The sequence below is a fragment of the Podarcis cretensis genome, assembly GCF_951804945.1.
Source record: "Podarcis cretensis genome assembly, chromosome: 1".
NCBI lineage: Eukaryota > Metazoa > Chordata > Lepidosauria > Squamata > Lacertidae > Podarcis > Podarcis cretensis.
Genome location: NC_137170.1, coordinates 63922344 through 63943796, shown reverse-complemented (window position 1 = coordinate 63943796; position 21453 = coordinate 63922344). Strand labels below are relative to the sequence as shown.

The 21453-nt window shown below is 41.5% G+C and overlaps 1 protein-coding gene and 2 long non-coding RNA genes across 4 annotated transcripts in view; 2 read left to right on the top strand and 1 right to left on the bottom strand.

Annotated features, from left to right (window-relative positions):
- ANO3 (anoctamin 3) overlaps window positions 1–14143 on the bottom strand; it is a 241881-nt gene extending 227738 nt beyond the window's left edge. For both annotated transcript variants that reach the window (XM_079963900.1, XM_079963901.1), the window contains exon 1: window positions 13652–14143. In XM_079963900.1, coding sequence (XP_079820026.1) covers window positions 13652–13805 — 154 coding nt within the window. In that variant the 5' untranslated portion in view covers window positions 13806–14143. The remainder of the gene's footprint in view (window positions 1–13651) is intronic.
- Window positions 1–19977, top strand: part of LOC307216712 — a 427955-nt gene extending 407978 nt beyond the window's left edge. Inside the window, exon 3 of the long non-coding RNA XR_013839281.1 lies at window positions 19939–19977. This is a non-coding gene — a long non-coding RNA (uncharacterized lncRNA). The remainder of the gene's footprint in view (window positions 1–19938) is intronic.
- On the top strand, window positions 3028–18294 carry LOC307217310. Its single transcript, XR_013839554.1, has 3 exons — window positions 3028–3221; window positions 17475–17570; window positions 18186–18294. It is a non-coding gene; the product is annotated as an uncharacterized lncRNA (long non-coding RNA).
- Window positions 19978–21453: the final 1476 nt, after the last annotated feature.

Sequence of the window (21453 nt, the reverse complement as noted above, 5' to 3'; positions counted from 1 at the left end):
GTGCTATCAGGAGGTTTACTATATCATCACTTATTCCTGACCATTCATTAAATAGCACCATACCCAATACAGAGCCCTGAAAAATATCAATGCTTATGTTCCTTTCATTTTGAGAACTGCCCATTTATTCCTGCCCTCTACTTTGTTCTTTAAACTGTCCTCTTCTGCCGTGACAGTGTTGATACAGAGTAGAAAATACGAAGTGTAATGCTCATTTATGACATTCTTTTCCAATGCCACCTTGTTAAAATTGCACTGTTGAATCTAGTTCCTTTCACAGAATACAGAGTGCATTGAGAGGTAGGTTACATTGCAAAATTCAGGGCAGTTGACCTGAAATGGTCCAGCTATTTTTTTCGATCTTGCGAAACAAAGTGAACATAGGATAAACAAAAGACTAATTAACAACATTTATATAAATGTACAATTCCTGGTGATATGATGTCAAAGTGAATGGCATTCATAGTAAATTAGCATTGTACAAGCAAACATGGAGACTAACAGGCAGCCAAATTCTCATTTAAAAAAATATTTAGATTTTCCAAGCATCTTTCAGATTCCTTTTTATTTAGAACATTTGGCTTCCTATATATTTCAAATATGTGTGTATATACTACCTGCCCTTCCCCCTTCTGATGCTGTTGCTGTGAGTGGCAAGGCCAGGGAGTCACATCTGTGGCAGCGGTATGTTATGATTGCTCCACAAACTGGGATTAAGAGCCTTCTTTTTTTGTTCAGCCACAAAGTTGGATTAATTGATTCAAATAATTTATTAAGTGCATGATTCAACTAAATAGCTTAACTGGTGGGAGCTAGCACAGTGACTCCAGCTAGTGCAACGAAACTTTCCGCGCTCCCCATCCCCAGGACTCTGGCAGGTTGGATGAACTCCCTGAACAGAATGCAGGGGAAAGAGCGGGGAGATCGTTTTGTCTGGCAAACAGACCTACTTGAGCTGATGGAACAATCACCTTAGCCTGATGTTGAATTGCACCCTAATAACTGAACATTTCATCAGAGGTGGGGAAGAAGATTAGAGACAAGGCCCTGCTTGCTCTTTACAAGACAACAGGCAGAGGCTTATCTCCAGTCTTAGCACAGTGGGGGTCACAGCACTAAGATCAGACATAAGCACCTGCTGCTGCATTTTACCATCAAAGAACAAGCAGAGCCTTATTTCAGATTGAAGCATAACATACCATATGTCATTAGGTTAAAGGTAAAGGGACCCCTAAACGTTAGGTCCAGTCGTGACCGACTCTGGGGTTGTGGCGCTCATCTCGCTTTATTGGCCGAGGGAGCCGGCGTACAGCTTCCAGGTCATGTGGCCAGCATGACTAAGTCGTTTCTGGCAAACCAGAACAGCACACGGAAACGCCGTTTACCTTCCCACCAGAGTGGTACCTATTTATCTACTTGCACTTTGACGTGCTTTCGAACTGCTAAGTTGGAAGGAGCACGGACTGAGCAACGGGAGCTCACCCCGTCGCGGGGATTTGAACTGCCGACCTTCTGATCAGCAAGTCCTAGGCTCTGTGGTTTAACCCACGGCGCCACCCACATCCATGTCATTAGGTTACTGGCCTGAAATTGCCTTGTGGGTGCAATTCAGAGTTCTGGTGGGCCTGATTAGAACTACAGGCCATAGGTTCCTCACAGCTGCATTCCATAAGTGCAGAACCCGTTTCTCTTTGGTCAATGGTGTTTTGTTCTAATCAGTTCTAATTTGGAGAAGTGTGGAAACTGAAGGATTCTAATGTTCATATTAATCCAGAAGTATGAATCATATTGTTTCCCATAAAAAAAATGTGTATTGAATGAAATCTTTGAGCACACCTAGTCAGTATGCCATAGAACTGTAGCATCAAAGAGTTGGAAGGATCCAAAAGGTCTTGTCGTGAGCGAGGGCCACCCACCCACCAACTCCTCAGAAGAAACATGCTTGATCCTTCCAGACCTTCATGTGCCACAAATAGATGTGTTTCAGAAGGTGCCAAGCCACAAAAGTCCAAAGAAAACCATAAAATTGACATTGACCTGGGGAATATCAGCTGATCTTGGGAAAAATTCTTTCCTGACACCAAATATGGTGATCAATCAGACTCAAGAAATGATGAGCAATCCCATCTGCCGAGGCTTCCCAAGGGAAATTTGTCTGGAGGACAAATCCCCATTGGCCAACAACTTATCCCTGGTTGTCACGGTCCCCTGACAAAGTGAGAGGGAAACCAACACTACGTGGGATGGAAAATTTCTACTAAGTGGGACTTTATCAACTGGAAATGACACTGGATGAAACTGATCTAAAGCATATAAGATAACCATGAGCACACATGCTTTTCATGATGGTCTTTCTTAACTTGTAGGAAGCGACATCTGAAGCAACATCTATCTATCATCTATCTATCTATCTATCTATCTATCTATCATCTATCTATCATCTATCTATCTATCTATCTATCATCTATCTATCATCTATCTATCATCTATCTATCTATCTATCTATCTATCTATCTATCTATCTATCTATCTATCATCTATCTATCATCTATCTATCTATCTATCATCTATCTATCTATCTATCTATCTATCTATCTATCATCTATCTATCTATCTATCATCTATCTATCTATCTATCTATCTATCTATCTATCTATCTATCATCTATCTATCTATCTATCTATCTATCTATCTATCATCTATCTATCTATCATCTATCTATCTATCATCTATCTACTTTAAAAATACAGTTGAGACCTGTGACAAAATACTGCTGTGGATCAAGACCTCTAACAGTAGTGCTCCTAGTCAGATTTCAGCCAGCCTCTTTCCCCACTGGGATACAAAAAAACTGCACAGAGCTGAAGTAGCAGCTGTGGGGAGCAAGAGAAAGCTCTCTCACTTCTGCCTTTGCCCCCTACTCTTCCCCTGGAGGCAGTGATGGCATCCATGATGGATGGCTTTAAAAGAGGATCATGGAGGAGAGGGTGATCAACAGCTACTAGTCAGGATGGCTGTGTTCTACCTCCACAGTTGGAGACAACAATGCTTCAGAATACCAGTTGCTGGAAACCATGGGAGAGGAGAAGGCCTTTGTGCTCATATTCTGCTCCCTGATTTCCCACAGGCATCTGGTTGGCCACTGTGAGAATGGGACACTGGACTGGATGGGCCGTTGGCCTGATCCAACAGGTTATTCTTACGTTCTCCACTCTCATGAGGTATGCAGAGTTTTTGCTTTCTTTGAGGGCTTTTGTATCTTCTTTCATTTTTAAGTTTTCTTTTTTCCCCCTTTTTTGGGGGGGGGGGTTGTATCTCTTTTCATTATTATCATCATTGTATATTTTATTTTTCTTGAGCGTGCTTTGGAGTTCTTCTGAGTCCCCTGTTGCATATTTATTTGTGTTTGGGTGCTGCTGTTTTCAGTATATAAGCAAGAACACTCTACCCCTGAAGAAAAAGATGAATGAAGATGACCCTACCAATTATGCTAGAGGACATTTCTTCTTTTCTTGCCTTACATTATGCCTTTTAAAATCAGGGGTGGATGACTCTCTCAGTGTTAGTTTCTCTGCAATTTTTTATTTTTCCAGTCTTCAGTTCACCACATTTCTGTATGAGTTTTCACTTTTAAAAAATTCCTCATTAAAGTCTGTTAGCATTTTAGTGTATATTTGTCCCAATATGCCCATGTTTGTAAGCCATCTCCCCTAATATAATTTTCTTTGTTACTTTCAGTAATCACTTAGGGTTGCCATATTTCAAAAAGTGAAAATCTGGATACAAAAGTTGTTGAGCTCTTTTTCTTTTTCTTTCGGCCCAAAGTTGTTGGGCAAAATCTCCAAGGAAAAAAGAAGTTTTAAACCTTTTTTAAAAAGGAAAATCGCCAAAAACCCCAACACTTCCGATATGGACTGCCAGGCACCTGGGCTTCCCCAGACATTTTTAGCCGCATTTAGACAATTCCACCCAGACACTATTTTTATTTTTTTTTGGGGGGGGGATTAGGCAAACTAGGTGTACAGAACCAAATTTCTCCCCTGCTCTCTAATTTTGCAGATAGCACTGCTTTTTGTTAGTGTTCCATTAGCCTATAGAATAAAAACAAGCCTGAAAAGGCAGTGTTAGAAAGGGAAGCCTTTCCATTTCAAAAATGTCATGGATATTGTCCTTTTTTGAGGAGTTTAGATGGCTGAGTCTGTGTCTGCTGACATAGGCAAGCTGTACCCACAGAAGAGGAGAGGGCTTGAGTATAGAGGGGGCTGAGTCACCTGGTAACCAAGAAACAAACTCTTGCTGAGACTGAGAGAGAAAGACAGACAGAAAGGGAGTGAGAGGGAGGTCTGAGACAAGTTACCCATTCCTCCTAGCCATACACCAGCATATCTTGGTATGTCAACCAACACAATTCAATACCTGCTGAATCAGCCAATGCCATTTACATATTTTGCATGCCAACCAGTGCCGCCTACTATACAGTATGCTCTAGGAAAGATGGCCGCTTGTAACAAAAAAGACAGCTGCCTGTTGCTATCCCGTCATAAATCACTGCACAGTTTTCCTTTAAATAGACTTGGATTTGTGGAACTGCCCCCCTGTCCCCAGCTTAAAAGTAAATAGTTCATTAGTGGGAGGAAGAGCACACAAGAGAAATAGGGCCTTTGGGAAACATTAAACTTCTATATCCAGCGTAGTTTCCATCTGTTTCAGCCATGCAAGGATGTAAGTCATGAACCTTGAGGGCAGAGGTCAATGACTCAGCACGTTAGACTTCTGTGTGAGCTTTAAATTACCCACTGGCAATGAACCCTCCCGCATTTGAGGAAAGAGTATTTCAACTCTTTAGTCATATAAATCCCCCTCTCTTTCTATATATTTGAAAATTGCATCCACCCCCCCAAAAAAAAATCAAGACAAAGATCTTTAATATTAGCACAATGTGGTCCTTCAACATGACTAGGGGCTTTCATATTGGTACCAAAGGGATTAACTTGTTATTATAGCATCTAATTCAATTTTTTCTCTCTCTTTTTAAGAGCCAGTGAATGTACTGATATTGCCAGAATCCCATGGATCATTGCATGCAAGGGCTGCCATGATCTATCTGCCTAGGGACACAAGGCCACAAAGTGGATTATGTTCCTAGGGGGAAATATGTTTTATCAATTGTTATTTATTTATTTTCATTTTCATATTGCCCATCCTCTTATGGGAGCTTAGTGGAAACCATGTAAGACTTCAACCGATACAATAAAAGCAACTACAGAGTACATTTTTACCTAGTGCAATACCAGCAGCTGAAATCTGATTAAACATTCATGTTTCAAAGGCCCAGATGAACAGCAATATCTTTAACTGGCACCTAAATACCATCAGCATAGGGAACAGACATGCACTGTCAGGGAGGGAGTTTCACAAATGAGGGCCTGCCATGGAGAACACCCGTCATTACTCACCACCCTGCAGACCATAGAAGTACAGTGGTACCTCAGGTTACATACGCTTCAGGTTACATATGCTTCAGGTTATAGACTCCGCTAACCCAGAAATAGTGCTTCAGGTTAAGAACTTTGCTTCAGGATGAGAACAGAAATTGTTCTCCCATGGTGCGGCAGCAGCAGGAGGCCCCATTAGCTAAAGTGGTGCTTCAGGTTAAGAACAGTTTCAGGTTAAGTATGGACCTCCGGAACGAATTAAGTACTTAACCTGAGGTACCACTGTAAATAAGAATCCACCTTATATCTCCATATAAGGTGAACAATCCTACTATATGTCCCCCCAAAATGCCCTAGGAACACAATGGAAATATTCTGGAAGATCATTGGTTTATCTATATTGTCTGCACTGACTGGAATTGGTTCTCCAGGGTTTCAGGCATGGTTTGTGTTATGTATTCAGTGGTTTGTGTTTGCCTGAGCTTGAGTCTAGACTAAGGATTCTGAGATCCTGTGTTCTAATTCAATACAGGATATCCAATCACAGAACATTTCAGGATTTGGGCCTCTGCCATTGGGCCTTAAACTCTGAGCCATGAGTTGCAGCTTGGAAGTTTAGACAGCCAATCACATTGGGAGTGTGAGTGGCCCAGGTCTTCAGAAATGTATATGAGCAGTTCTTGCTGTTATCATTGTGTCTTGCCTCGTGGGAACCCACCTACACTTCAGGTCTCTTCCAATTTTAACTGTAATTTAATTGTAACTGGAGATACCAGGGAAGTGGTGGGGGGAGGCAAAAATTGAACAGGTGGAGCCTTTTCAAGTATGGAAATACAATTGTGGGAAATGCTTCATCTGTTGACATTCTGTCTGCAAGACATATTATTACTTGTGTGTGGCCCCTCCAACACACCCACCCACAATGAGGATACAAATTTGCATATTGCACAAAGCATATGCTAATGTTGCACATACTGTATCTGTTACCTCTTTTGCAACTCAAGCAGAGAGCCTAATCTGCTTCTAGGTCTAGAAAATCCTGCTGGCATCCCTGCTTAGATATATTTTAATTTTATTTATTTATTTTCACATTCAGTGATCTTAGAGGAGGAACTAAAATGACAGCTATCTTGGGCAGGAAAGGTTTGATGGGCATGGCTCCTAATGTTTTCTTTCCAGGCTTCCAGGGTCTTTCCATTCTGTTCCCAGGCCATTTATTTGGGACATATAGTAGTATTGTTCACATGCTATAGGAACAAAAGTACAAGCTGTCTCTCTCTATGACATTGTCCTCATTTTTAAAAATGGTGAGCATTTTTTCCTGACAGCCAATCTCAACTTTGTCAACACTGGTGACAATGTACTGAGCTACCTTTCAGATAGTAGACTGTCTCTTCATTTTACTTCTTATGCTCAAGGCTCTTATTAAAACGATGTGATGCTAACTGAACATTACACTTCCATTTGGACTCCTAGGTAAAGTCCAAATTAAAAATGACAACAGCTCAGTAAGACATCTATAGTTATCCTGCTACCTATCAGTAATAATGAAATGGGTTTCACAGAATCCAGAGGTCAGAGAGACTTCTAATAATTTATATTCTACTTTGCAAGTCCACTACATAATTATTTCTCTTGGCAGCTTTGAACTTGGCCTTGTGTTCCTGGTCACAGCTCATTGAAAAAGATGGCTGCTGAATATTGATCTTAATTGCATTAGCTGTCACAAGAACAAGATTTTACATATATAAATGCTTGAAATACAATTTCCCACCATTTTCACTCTTCATCATTATATATATAGTGATGAAGAGTGAAAATGGTGAGAAATTTAATTTAAGCATTTATTGCAAAAATGAAAGCCAGGCCAAGTAGACTGAACCCAAGACTTTCATAATCTGGGTCCAAAACTGAATACTCATAGCCAGTGCTATTTTTCTAGAAAAAGAGGTGCTGGAACTCACCATGAACACCTCTCTTGTTCTCTTTGAATGGCAGTGGTGCCAACCTGAGAGGTGCCAGAACTGAGTTCCAGCAAGTTCCGGCTGAAGAATGGCTTGCTTGTAGCAGACTTGAATACTATGTTCAGTCATGTTGCTTACATTTGAGAACCCAAAGAAGCCAATTGACCAACAGGGTTCTGGAAACTATAGCACTATAGTCAAAAGCATGAAAAACCCTTTCACTTAGCTGTGAAGTCATGGATAGCCTAAAGCAAACCTCATTTTCCTCGGTTTAAGCTTCTCCCATTTCTTAGAACCAAACTAAGATGACACATTACTCATGCAATTAGCAACTGAGGGAGCAGAGGGTTAAAGTAAATGATCCCAACCCCACCCCCCATGCCAAGATCCCAAATACAGATCAGACCTGCAAAAAAAGATAAATCACAGTTGAGGGTTCAGATGACATGTTAAACTGTGATTAATCTAAAATTAACGTGGAAGCTTCTTATCTCCTTGTAGTTGTATCAGAGAAAGAGAGGAGAGACAGGAGGAGCATACAAGCCCACACAGGGCTAGTTTTACCTAGAAGCACAGCATTTGCACAACCTTATTGTTTGGACTACTTCTCACAAAAGATTTCAAACTTGAGTATCGTTTCTTAAAAGGGACATGTTGTTTCATATAAGTTATGAAGTGGCCTAGATGTTTTAAGCAATGTTATTTTTTCTCTCTCTCTTCAACACACATGGAAATTGAAAATACAGTGGTACCTTGGAAGTTGAACGGAATCCATTCTGGAAGACTGTTTGACTTCCCAAACGTTCAGAAACCAAGGCGCAGCTTCCAATTGGCTGCAGGAAGCTGCAGAGGTCACATTGGAAGTTCAGGTTCCAAAGAACGTTCAAAAACTGGAACAATCACTTCTGGTTTTCAATCATTCGGGAGCCAAAATGTTTGACTCCCAAGGTGTTTGAAAACCAAGGTACGACTGTATGGACCTGATAGCTTCTCACAATGTATATTAAATATGGAAAGTTATATCTGAAACATACATGAATGTTACATTTCTGTACCGAGATGTGCATGTTTGAATATAAAAACAGAAAATCATGCCTAAGTTAATCTTGAGCTTTGACAGCACTAAACAACTTTCAGAAAGTGCCTCTGTGTGAAGCAGAATTAACTAGATACAGGTTTAGCATTCTAGTAAAAACTGGGCTTTGAGTTGCTGCCTAGAAACAATCAATGAACCAAGAAAATAAGGTCTTATATTTTGGCTGCAGTAACAAAGCCCCATTTTTATCAATTGTGATGGTTCGGTATGTGTAAATCTCTCCTAGGAGACAATATTCGGAATGCCAGACAGAATTTGTTTACAGTGATTCATTCAAACCTTAGCTAAACCATAGCAACATATATATCAAATGACTTTCTTCCTACTTTAAACCTCAGAGAGAGAATTATAGTGCCATTTGAAAAGAAAAGCAACCCTCGAGAATCTGATTAAGATAAAGTTCTGGTGCTCTGAAAACGTTGATGCTAAATGCTGTCACTTTTTCAACTCATCTCTCATTGTACTTTGGTCATTCTTTGCAAGAGCAACATTCATCAACATGATACACATTGTTGTTAAGTTGCTTTTTAATCCATCTGCTGTGAGAAAATAATGCTTAACTGATTGGGGCCACTGTTGGGAAAGCTTATGATAAGCTTGTCAGCATCTCATTAACTTCAGGAAGCCTTTGGAGCTTGCAAATGGATTTAGGGAATCAGCCTTATACAAGGATTCAGGCCCACCCCAAATACCAACAACCACTATAATAGGAGGTGTTTAAGAACATCAGTTTGAAAAGACTTTGTGTTATGTTAGACGTGTCCAGCAAATCTCTTCTGCACCTGAAAATGTTGTTGTGGGAAGGGTTCTAGGTTACTCTACATACAAGACTGCTGAGATTTTAGGAGCAGGTTAACATATTTTCTTCTCCCTTTCTCCCAAGAATACACTTTCATAACTCTTACCATGTTTTTGTAACTGCGGTTGACTTACAATTGACTTAGACAGAGCCTAAAATATGATTCCCAAGTTGGCAAAGCAGGCTGGTTCTCACATATTAACCCCCCCCCACACACACACACCCATATAATCTGGTGAGCAGTGGCAGGGGGTGATATAGTTGGAGAGGACTGGTGTCCAGGTGGATGTAAATCTTTTTCTGATCCTCCATCTAACCTGCAGGTACCTAGCGGCCTGATTACTGTGTTATTTTCAGGGCAAGCCCACCCATAAGGCAAGGTGAGGCTATTTAGCAGTGTCTGTGAATGCATTCATATTGGGTTTTGTAATTTCCTTCTCTGGTGATTAAGCAGACATGTGCATACTTGCAAGTTATGCAGTATTTTCATACGGTTGTCAACTGATCATTGGTAGCGGTGGGGAAAGCTGCCTTGTCCTATTATGTCAACATCAGTTCAATGTGCAGAAATTAGCAGTGAAACTTTTCACAGAAATATTATTGCCTGTAGTGTCAGATGCCAAAGATCAAATTGTTGTTGACAGGACTAAAAGGTTCAGGTTCAAAAGCTGGCAACCTTATTGTCTATGGAGTGCAACACTCACTTTGGCTTAGACTTGCAAACCAGTGTTGGAGGAGGAGTAAAACAGTTCTCAGGCATCCATGCACATGGTGTCAGGATGGGAAAGAGCTGAAGAGGCAGATGGGGCGGGGTCAGCTATAATAAGAAGCAAGAGTGAGAATAAAAGGTGGAAGTTCAGCACTAGTCTGGCAAGTTCACAGACACATCCCTAGATGGACAAAACTCTTGCCAAGCACCATGAGGTTTGGGAAAATGTTTCAAGCAGATCCACGAGTCTTTAAGAAATGGGGAAAAAATGATGGCGTTGAAGTAAAAACACAGAAGAATATTACCAGACTCAGCCTTAGCTGCATGATAACGGTAATGGAGAAAACTCAAAACTTTAAAAAGTGTTTCAAAAGGGGCCTGTCATTGGCTGCCATGATGCAACATCGCTCAGCTGTCATTGTGAGCAGCAACATTCAGGACTAGAGAGTCAGCAAAAATATTGCCTGAAGTTTGGCTATACCTTGCACTATGTCGAGAAATTAAACACAAGATGTCCATACTTTAGTGCAGGGTTGGAGAATCTCAGGCTTGACGGCCAAGCATGACCCTCCATGCCACACAATCTGGCCCTTGGGGGTCATAACAAGCCACACCCTCTTTCCCCAGGCCACACCCCTCACCAGGCTCGCTCCACATCCTCCACAAGTATTTTTGCTTTGTTGGAATATGTCTTAATTTAAACATTTCTGCTATGATATGCTTAAGGTTAGAAACTGCAATTGCTAAGTCAAGTTCAGCGGAAAACAAGAACCCAAATCTATTTGCTTCAAGCTGTATCTGCATGTGCATGTTAAGTACAGCTTACTATAGTTTACATTTATGTCCTATTCCTATGAGATGGTTCCTCTTTCCACTAAACGAAAGCAGATCCATGTTTACATTCAGGTGTGGTATGCTTCTTTTGCTTGTACTTCCTGGGGAAACAAGTGATTATACATCAGGTGCAGACATAAGTCAGTCAGAGACATCCCCTGTGAGTCATGTAAGATGACATTCATTATGAAATAGGCTGCGTACTACAGTTAAGGAAGGCAAAGTAGAGATCCAAACTGCAGTTCTTCAGTGAGTGAGCCAGGAATAACGTGAATGGAATTAATGGGGGGTGGGTACATACTCTCAACAATTCATTAAACAGATGCTCATGAACATTTGTGATATTGCATTGTATTTTTCTTATTTATTTTGAGACAGCACCAAGGGACCTCTCAATTAAAAAAACAGGTTTTGCGTAGGCAAAAGAAACCCCTCTATAAAATTCAGATCTCAATCAATCTTACACAAAACCTCTTCTTCTTTACAGCCCCCCTTGCAATGTGTCCTCATAGCAGTCTGCTGGTGCTCTGGCACCAACTCACAAACTAGCAGCAGATCTTGGCCAGCTATTTCTAAATCACTATTTTAAAGCAGCAGACATCTATCCAATGTATAAAAGAGTCTAGGTTGGTGGCAGCATGTTTCAGATGGTCACACTTGGGATTAATGAGCCACAAATGTCTCACACAGAGATCTGTCACTCCTCCCTTCACAGCTCAGGAAATCGGACAAGGCAGCCTTTAATTAACCAAAGTTTCCCATTTCATCCAAACCTAGAAAATGCAGTTCCCCATTTTGGAACATGTCATGATATTAAATCAATTATAGTATCCTAGTTTGTTATAAAACTGGCAACCATAGATTCCAATTTGGGTAGACAATTTGGCTGCCCCATCACAGCTTGGTTGTCTTCCACTCACACCCACATTGGTGAATGTTGATTCTATACAGCTCATCTACAAGACCAATCATCATCATCTTCCCCACCTGCCCTACCATAATATGTGTGCAAATGTGTGTGCATGGGGGGTGGGGTGGGGGAAACCAATTACAAACAGAGAAAGTTGACATCGTACATGAGGCCTGCTGTCAAAGTAGATGGAGTCATGAAATTAGCAAGCCTTATATTAACCCTTCCCTTTCACAATGGCCAAATGTGTGTGCGACCCATTCCTTGGAAGGATTGAGAATAACTGCAGAAGAAAAAGGGTTTCAGTTATTCTGTATAGAGACCCAGATAAATCTTTGAGGTTTTGTCATCTCATTTGAAAGTAATAATGATAATAATGATAACCCATCTGGCTGGGTTTCCCCAGCCACTATGGGCGGCTCCCAACCAAATGTTAAAAACACAAGACAGCATTAAACATTAAAAACTTCCCTAAACAGGACTTCAGATGTCTTTTAAAAGTAAGATAGTTGCTTATCTCCTTGATGGGAGGTCATTCCACAGGGCAGGCACCACTACCAAGAAGTCCCTCTGCCAGAAGGCCCTTGGCACTGGACCTCAGTGTCTGGGCTGAACAATGGGGGTGGAGACGCTCCTTCAGGTAAACAGGATCAAGGCCGTTTAGGGCTTTAAAGGTCAACACCAGCACTTTGAATTGTGCTCGGAAACGTACTGGGAGCCAATGTAGGTCCTTCAAGACTGGTGTTATGTGGTCTCGGCGGCCGCCCCCAGTCACCAGTCTGGCTGCCACATTCTGGATTAGTTGTAGTTTCCGAGTCACCTTCAAAGGTAGCCCCACGTAGAGCGCATTGCAGTAGTCCAAGCGGGAGATAACTAGAGCATTCACCTCTCTGACAAGACAGTCTGTGGGCAGGTAGGGTCTCAGTCTGCATACCAGATGGAGCTAGTAGACAGCTGCCCTGGACACAGAATTGACCTGTGCCTCCATGGACAGCTGTGAGTCCAGAATGACTCCCAGGCAGCACACCTGGTCCTTCAGGGGCACAGTTACCTCATTCAGGACCAGGAAGACCTCCACACCAGCCCGCCCCTGTCCCCCAAGAACAGTACTTCTGTCTTGTCAGGATTCAATCTCAATCCATTAGCCACCATCCATCCTCCAACCGCCTCCAGACACTCACACAGAACCTTCACTGCCCTCACTAGTTCTGATTTAAAAGAGAGGTAGAGCTGGGTATCATCTGCATATTGATGAACACCCCTGATGCAGCAGCTTCATGTAGATGTTAAAAAGCATGGGGGAGAGGATGAAACAAGAGAGAGCCCAAGGGGCTGAACACTCACCCCAACACCACTTTCTGAAGAGGAGGAAGGAGCAGAACCACTGTATAACAGTGCCCCCAGCTCCCAGCCTTTCTAGACGGTCCAGAAGGATGTTATGGTTGATGGCATCAAAGGCCGCTGAGAGATCCAGCATAACTAGGAAACACCTTTGTCCCTAACCCGCCGGAGATCATCAACCAGTGTAAAAGTATATGAAGATGGACAATGTGGACATCCTTATTGTATATACCACCAGCACCTGTTCCCCTGTGTCCCCTACCAGATCAAAACGTTGATTAATTGCACAGATTGCGGCAATATAATAACACATTGTAGGACTAATACAAATCTTAAGTCTAATATAAAGTGCAGTCTTTCCAAATGCCTTGAAAAACAAACAGACCCAGAAGTCTTAAAGATCTAAATGGTCCATCTATTGGACAGGATGCCTTTAACCAGCCCTGTTAATTTATCCTGACACATATAACTGCTAGTTGTCAAAAGCCTGTTACACATGTGATTCCAGACACATAATTAGATAAAAAGATGGCACTTTAAAATGAATTTAAATTCAGGCTTACCACTGGGCAAAGAGACTGAGGAATGAAGTTCATGTTTGCACCAATCCACATGTGAATTGCTGAAGTTGGTCTCAAAAATTTCTGGCTGAGAATAACATCTGCCATCCACATCTTCAGGAGAGAGAGTGTCCAGTTCAATTTTCTCAAGTGACATTGCAAAAATAAAAATAAAAATTAGATGAAAGTTTCAGTTGTCCGCTGGTTATGATGAAGGGACACCAGGTGAATTCATGGCTTGGCTGCCAAATAAAAACTTCAAGAAAATGGCCAGTGGTTCACAAAAACCCAGAATCAGTAATTCCAGTAAAGTGGGTGCAAGCTCAGGTACATCTCCTGGACTTCATAGTTTTCTCCCAGGATTAGAAATGAAACAAAACCCCAAACCCTATTCCTGTTAAGAAAGGTTTTCTATACTTGTGTGACAGCAATGCTATGGTGTCTCTGTGTGGCTCCTGAAGAAATAAACAGGATAAGTGGAGACATCTGTATGCTTGCTAAGATCTGCTCTTAATAACTTTGTTTTAGCAGCCCTAATTCACATTTCAATTCTCATTTGTTGAGCTGGGAGGGGCTTAGTCATACCAATGAAAACAAGTGGATTCCACATTGCAGTAGGCAGCTGAAAAGTGGAAGTTAGTTATGCCAGAATTCCCAGACCTTCTCTCCTGGGAAATTTGCAGCAAGGTACCTAAAATCAAGAGCAAACATATGCCTGAGACCAAATGATGTACAGCTGCAGAATCCATGCCCCCAAATACCAATGATTTTCAGCAGCCCAGCATTAAAAAACTAACCATTTCTAGTGTTTTTAATGGTATTATTATTATTATTATTATTATTATTATTATGCCAACTGGTGTGTGTCATTGTGGTTATATACCTTGTGCTTTTATGTGTGGAAAGGTAAGGTGTAAATATAAGAAATGAAAATGAATCAACAAGTAATTGTTAGGCTCACGTGTCTTATGGTCCTCATGATTTTAAGTAGAAGGTCATGATCACTGGTGTATTTTCACATTTACAAAGCAAAAGTGCATTCCCTGAAAGCATTGTTCAGTCGTTACGGAATCCTGTGTACTTTTCTCAGGGCCTGTGTCAAAGTTTAGCAACCAATAAGCACTCAGCAATCCTCAGGAAATTGGCCAGTGACCCTTCAATGAATCAGAATCTATCTCTTACCTATTCCTGCCATACAAAATGTGCTCCGCTGACCCCTACACCATACATTTAAAGCACATGGCTTTCCCTGACAAAACTATGGGAAGTGAAGTTTGCTCTCCCACAGAGCTACAATGCCCAGCACTCTTAACAAACTACAGTTCCCAGGAGTTTTTGAGGGAAGCCATGTGCTTTAAATGTATGCTGTGGATGTGACTCATTTCAAGAAGGAATGCACCATAGTATTCCTAATGTTTTCTCTCCACTTCTATCCCATATGCTGTGCAGATGTACAGAGCATCGGACATCAAAAGAACTTGTTTTCTTCTCCTCCCTCCCTTCAGTGCCTGCCCCACTTTCCAAGCCCAGATGAAGAGTGCTAAGAGAGGCACCTTCTGGCCACAGTAAGAAATTGCAACACAATGTAATACATTGACTTCACGTTGAAGTTATTCTGGGGCCTTATGGTTTCCTGTATGCCACAGCTGATGAAAATTAGGCCAAACAGTGGTTGATAAACTAACACCACATCAACGGCGTTCCTAATGAACTATAACAAAACAAGAGGCAGTCACAAGGAAATAATCCATAGATACAAAAATTACCATCCCGTGTAGATTTTGGGTGCCTTCCACTGGACAAAATACAGTCCTTAGAGATCATAATTAAGTATATTTTGCATGACATTTTTCCTTTATGGAAAAAAAATTAATCAAGAAAAAGGGAGAAAACATAGACGCTAACACTGTTATCCTGTGCAACTGATGTACTTATCTGATAGCAGTAAACTCAAATCTCTCCAAATATCCTCAAGGCATAATTTTGTGATGCTTGTTTTGTGGATTGGATTCACAGATAGAGAGAAGCCAATTCTTGCCATCAACAAGGCCTTGGGCTGATTAACATCCTATATCCTTTCAAATGTGTTGGTGGGAGAAGGTTCGGGGTGTTTATGTTTTTTTAATTATGTAATTATTATTATTATTATTATTATTATTATTATTATTATTATTATTATTATTATTATATTGCCCTATAGCCAGAGGTCTCAGGGCAGGTCACAGAAAAGATCAACATAAAAAAACAATATATACAGTGTGTTTTTTTTCCTTTAAAAAATGTTAGGGGATACTCTCATTTTCCTACTCATATTGAAATACTGCCCCTCAATGAGGCCAAACTTAGATTCACAAAATGATTAGGGGTATGCGTACCCCCGCATCTCCCCAGAAAAAAAACACTGAATATATATAATCAAAATAAAAACAACCCAATAACACCCCCCCCCCAAAGAGCCACAATTTTAAAGGGTATAGGATGTCAATCAGATCAACCAAAGGCCTGGTTAAAAAGAAAGCTTTTTGCCTGGCGCCTAAAGGTGTATAATGAAGTGTTTTTATCTTGTACCTTTATGCTGTGAACTGTCCTGAGATCTATAGATGAACACATTTAATAAATAAAACATTGCACTCACTTTCAACTCCAAATGCTGGCTTTTTCTATTGAAGGAGGCCCCCCCCTTTGCCGTCTTGCATTGAGCCCCTTAATCCCCTCCCCAATGGCTCATCATCCAGGATGTCACCTCACTAGGAGGCTAGCCTGGCTATTCCAAGAATGAGAAGCCTTGATTAAATCCCCACGCTTGCTGGATCCAGGGAGTAGAGGGGTCTGGCACCCATCTTAACACTCCAAACTCATAAAAATTTGTTTTCACTTGGAAAATGTAATCTCCTGCTAGAGGGGCACATAAATCGTTAAAGTAATTACGATATGCAAATTTAACTGTGCAAATGTTTCAGGTGATCATGATGACATTACCTGGGACATTGCTAAAGCAACAATTGCACCCATGCCCCACATCAAGATGTGTTTTGTTGTTGTTGTTGTTTCGTCGTTTAGTCGTGTCCGACTCTTCGTGACCCCATGGACCAGAGAACGCCAGGCACTCCTGTCTTCCACTGCCTCCCACAGTTTAGTCAAACTCATGCTGGTAGCTTCGAGAACACTGTCCAACCATCTCGTCCTCTGTCGTCCCCTTCTCCTTGTCCCCTCAATCTTTCCCAACATCAGGGTCTTTTCCAGGGAGTTTTCTCTTCTCATGAGGTGGCCAAAGTATTGGAGCCTCAGCTTCAGGATCTGTCCTTCCAGTGAGCACTCAGGGCTGATTTCCTTCAGCATGGATAGGTTGGATCTTCTTGCAGTCCATGGGACTCACAAGAGTCTCCTCCAGCACCATAATTCAAAAGCATCAATTCTTTGGCGATCAGTCTTCTTTATGGTCCAGCTCTCACTTCCATACATCACTACTGGGAAAACCATAGCTTTTACTATACGGACCTTTGTTGGCAAGGTGATGTCTCTACTTTTTAAGATGCTATTTAGGTTTGTCATTGCTTTTCTCCCAAAAAGCAGGTGTCTTTTAATTTTGTGGCTGCTGTGTTTTGTTACTATTGTTTTAATTCTCTAGAGTCTAGATGCTTCCTCAGTTTAGCACCAAAGTAAAAAGCCTAAGAGTGTTTACTGTGGTGCTGCAATGATTGACTCCTACCTTTTAATAAAAGTATTCATCAAAAGCCCATCTCTGAAATGGCAAGGTTAACTGCCACCAATAGCATGTGAACTGAATATCGCCTTTGTAATTTTTAAAAAAAAAATTTAAAAAAAGAAAATGCAGGCCTATTCCTCAAAGACAAAGCTGCAGCTAGGGCCTGATTATTTGGATAAGCATTACATCTCTTTTTCAGCATTCTTGCCCTCAGAGGTAATTTTCTTTTCTTTTCTTTTACTTCAGACAAGCTTTTATCCTTATTGTTGTGCAATGGAGAGAAAGCAGGGCTTGGAAGGCCTGGAATTAATTTCCACTTCTGAGAAGAGTTCTTTAGGTGGCCTTGAGCAAGTCATCTCTCTCAGTCTAAAGTGAGAGTGTTTGTGAAACTGGCAAAGTAATGATGAATGAGAGGAGGATCGTGGAATATGCTGCACTTGACAAGTGTTACATAAATATTTCATAGGATCACAGAATTGTAGAGTTGGAAGGAACCCCAAGGGCCATCTAGTCCAACTCCTGCAATGCAGGAATCTCAGCTAAAGCAACCATGGCAGATGGCCATCCAACCTCTGCTGAAGAACCTCCAAGGAAGGAGAGACTACCAACTTCCCTTCTTTTCTTCTCAAAATTACCTCACACATACCTACGTTTCACTTGGATTTGGCACTCTGGGTGAATTATAGTTTTCATTCCATAGACTTCATGTTCCATTGGACAGTTCGCAATTGAACTGCAAATATTGTATTATGTATAAGAGCCCCTCTTCACCAATTCTCACTCTCTCGTTTGCCATCTGCCAGCTATGATAATAATTGTACTTCATTTCAGCCTAAAATACTCATCCGTCACTTGAAGTCCATAATTTCCCCTCCTGATCTGCTTGAATATAGCAGTTATGCCAAGACCAAAGAAGGACCACACAATTCATCACTAGAAAGAAGAAAAGTGATCCATGTCTCCTAATTCTCTTGGTAGAGTGCATATCTATTTTCTTCCCCGTGTTGTATTGTTTCTCATTTCTAAACAGAGCTGAATAGATTGTTTTATGTACAGTCATACCTTGGTTCTCAAACGCCTTGTAATTCGAACTCTTTGGCTGCCAAACGCCACAAACCCGGAAGTGAGTGTTCCAGTTTGCAAACTTTTTTTGGAAGCCAAACGTCCAACACGGCTTCCGCAGCTTCCAATTGAGTGCAGGAAGCTCCTGCAACTAACTGGAAGCCACACCTTCATTTTTGAATGTTTTCAGAAGTCAAATGGACTTCTGGAAGGGATTCCATTTGAGAACCAAGGTACAGCTGTGCTTCTGGGGAGAAATGGGAAGAGGCATGAAAAAATACAGTGGATTTTACTATAGTATTTACTTTGTGCCCGATTCCACAGGTGAAGAACTTTAGTACTTAGACAGGAAGAGGAAGTGGATAGAGGCAAGATGTTTTGAATACTAGTTGCTGGAAACCAGAGTAGTCCCATTTTCAGGCTTCCACAGGTATCTGGTCCACCACAGTGAGAACAGGATGCTGGGCTTCCTCACACAGTAGAAAGTTTCAGATCAGTTTTACATAGGTCAGTTTCCTGAGGGCATTCTGGAATCTGCTGGTATTTTAAATAACAGCTGTTTAGTTGCAAATATATAGGATGAGTAGTTGGAGAGCAGGTATGCACTGCTAATCCCAAAGCCACACCAGTCCCTCAAAGCAACAGCAGTATTGAAGAGCTCTAGCTCTGTGATGGGGCATCTGCGTTGCATGCAGAAAGTCCCAGGTTCACTCCTAGGCTTATCTGTGTTGTGCTGGGAAATTCTCCTATGTGAACATCTGGAGAGCTGCTGCCAGTCAGTGCAGACAATACTGAGCTACTATAAAGCATTTTGCTATGTTCTAGCCCATCAAGAGGACTCGGGTGGCACTGTGGGTTAAACCACAGAGCCTAGGGCTTGCCGATCAGAAGGTCGGCGGTTCGAATCCCCATGACGGGGTGAGCTCCCGTTGCTCGATCCCTGCTCCTGCCAACCCAGCAGTTCAAAAGCACGTCAAAGTGGAAGTAGATAAATAGGTACCACTTTGGCGGGAAGGTAAACAGCATTTCCGTGCGCTGCTCTGGTTCGCCAGAAGCGGCTTAGTCATGCTGGCCAATAAAGCGAGATGAGCGCTGCAACCCCAGAGTCAGCCACGACTGGACCTAGTGGTCAGGGGTCCTTTAGCCCATCAAGACAGCTTCTGTTGCCAGCTTCAAGAATTTGAAATCTGGCGGTAAATGCAAGGTCTGCTGGGATTGGTTCCACTTGGGAGCTTCCAGAACTCCTGAGGGATAGTAACTCATGGCAAAAACAGGACTTGAGAGTGCTACTGATCAGCTCGCTCCTTTGTTGATGCTTTTGCATTTGTAAACCAGCTTGAATTCAAGCCAGTAAATCCCATAAGCATGGATTCCCCCACCCCAGCACTAATAATAATAATAATAAAGAGCTAACAACTTGTAGACTTTTCATAAGATCAAACATCTGCTGTCTGAGGCAGCTGCCTCACTGCCAAATGATAGGGTCTATACAGATGCACTTAGTTTTTTTCTTCTCTGCAAGGGTTGTTGTTGTTGTATAGTCGTTTAGTCATGTCTGACTCTTCATGACCCCATGGACCAGAGCACGCCAGGCACTTCTGTCTTCCACCGCCTCCCGCAGTTTGGTCAAACTCATGCTGGTAGATTCGAAGACACTATCCAACCATCTCGTCCTCTGTTGTCCCCTTCTCCTTGTGCCCTCCATCTTTCCCAACATCAGGGATCAGTGCCAGATTTACATATAAGCTAAACTAGCTATGTATAGCTTAGGGCCCCACTGTCTTGAAGCCCCCTCCCCCCAAAAAGGAAAAAAAAATGTATTTCACTATTAATATACTTCTTAATTGTATTTCAGTTCAACAATAACGTTGATAAAATACATATTTTGTTATGTGCAAATGGCTTTAGATACCTATTAGGTCCATAAATTACCATATAGCATATATTCAACACAAAAAACAGTGGCAATTTGTTGTTGACAAAGGAAAGCTGGACATATAAAGGGCCTCATTCCCTTCAGTAGCTTAGGGCCTCATCAAACCTAAATCCGGCCCTGGTTGAAATGGATGTTTTAAAAGAATCTGCTTAATTGAAATAAAACAAACAAGAAAAGGCTCAAAACTAATATACAGTATATGTTGGCAACAGCATTTTCGTTCAAAGAACTGAGAGGCTAAAAGAATGTTATCTCGATTTGAAAAGCACCTCATGAATAAGTAGAGAAACAAATTAAAGCATTCATTGTTCTGCTGTTTTGTTTTAATACGTATTCAGCCTGTTTGAGAAACTGGGTACAAAATTGGATTGAACTACAAGACTGACTACTGTAGCTTTTACATCCACCTGGGCCCTATACTGTCTTTGAGAAGCCGAAGGTGGCAGCAGCAGACTGGAGTGGGTTTTATAAGCTACGTCTGAGAGCCAATTTCTGGCAGAAAGTAGCATGGGCGGAAAGTAGCCGCCACCATATCTACCCCTATTCCATGCTCTTGATGTAGACTGGGATGCCCACAGTCCCCTTTTCCAAAGATTTTGGAAATGTTCTGCTGAAGATATTTTATTTATTTATTTTGTTAAAATATTTATAGTCCAGCTTTTGACTGGAAGACCCTCCAGACAGTGTGTGAAACACTTTAAAACAATACAAGAAATGTAAGCTACAAAATAAAATAAAGAGCAAGATAATATAATCTCAAAAGAAATAAAAATGGGGGGGGGGAGATTTACAGTAACATCCCACTAAAGCAAAAGTTCCATCAGCACAAGCATTTCTCACCAATTTACGGTAGCTTTTGTGTGTGCGAGAGAGATGTAAAATGCCATCTAGGAGGAGGAGGAGGAGGAGGAGAAGAAGAGGAGGAGGAGGAGGAGGAGGAGGAGGAGGAGTTTGGACTTAATATCCAATTTCACTCTCCTTAAGAAGTCTCAAAGCGGCTAACAATCTCTTTTCCCTTCCTCCCCTACAACAAACACTCTGTGAGGTGAGTGAGGCTGAGAGACTTCAGAGAAGTGTGACTAGCCCAAGGTCACCCAGCAG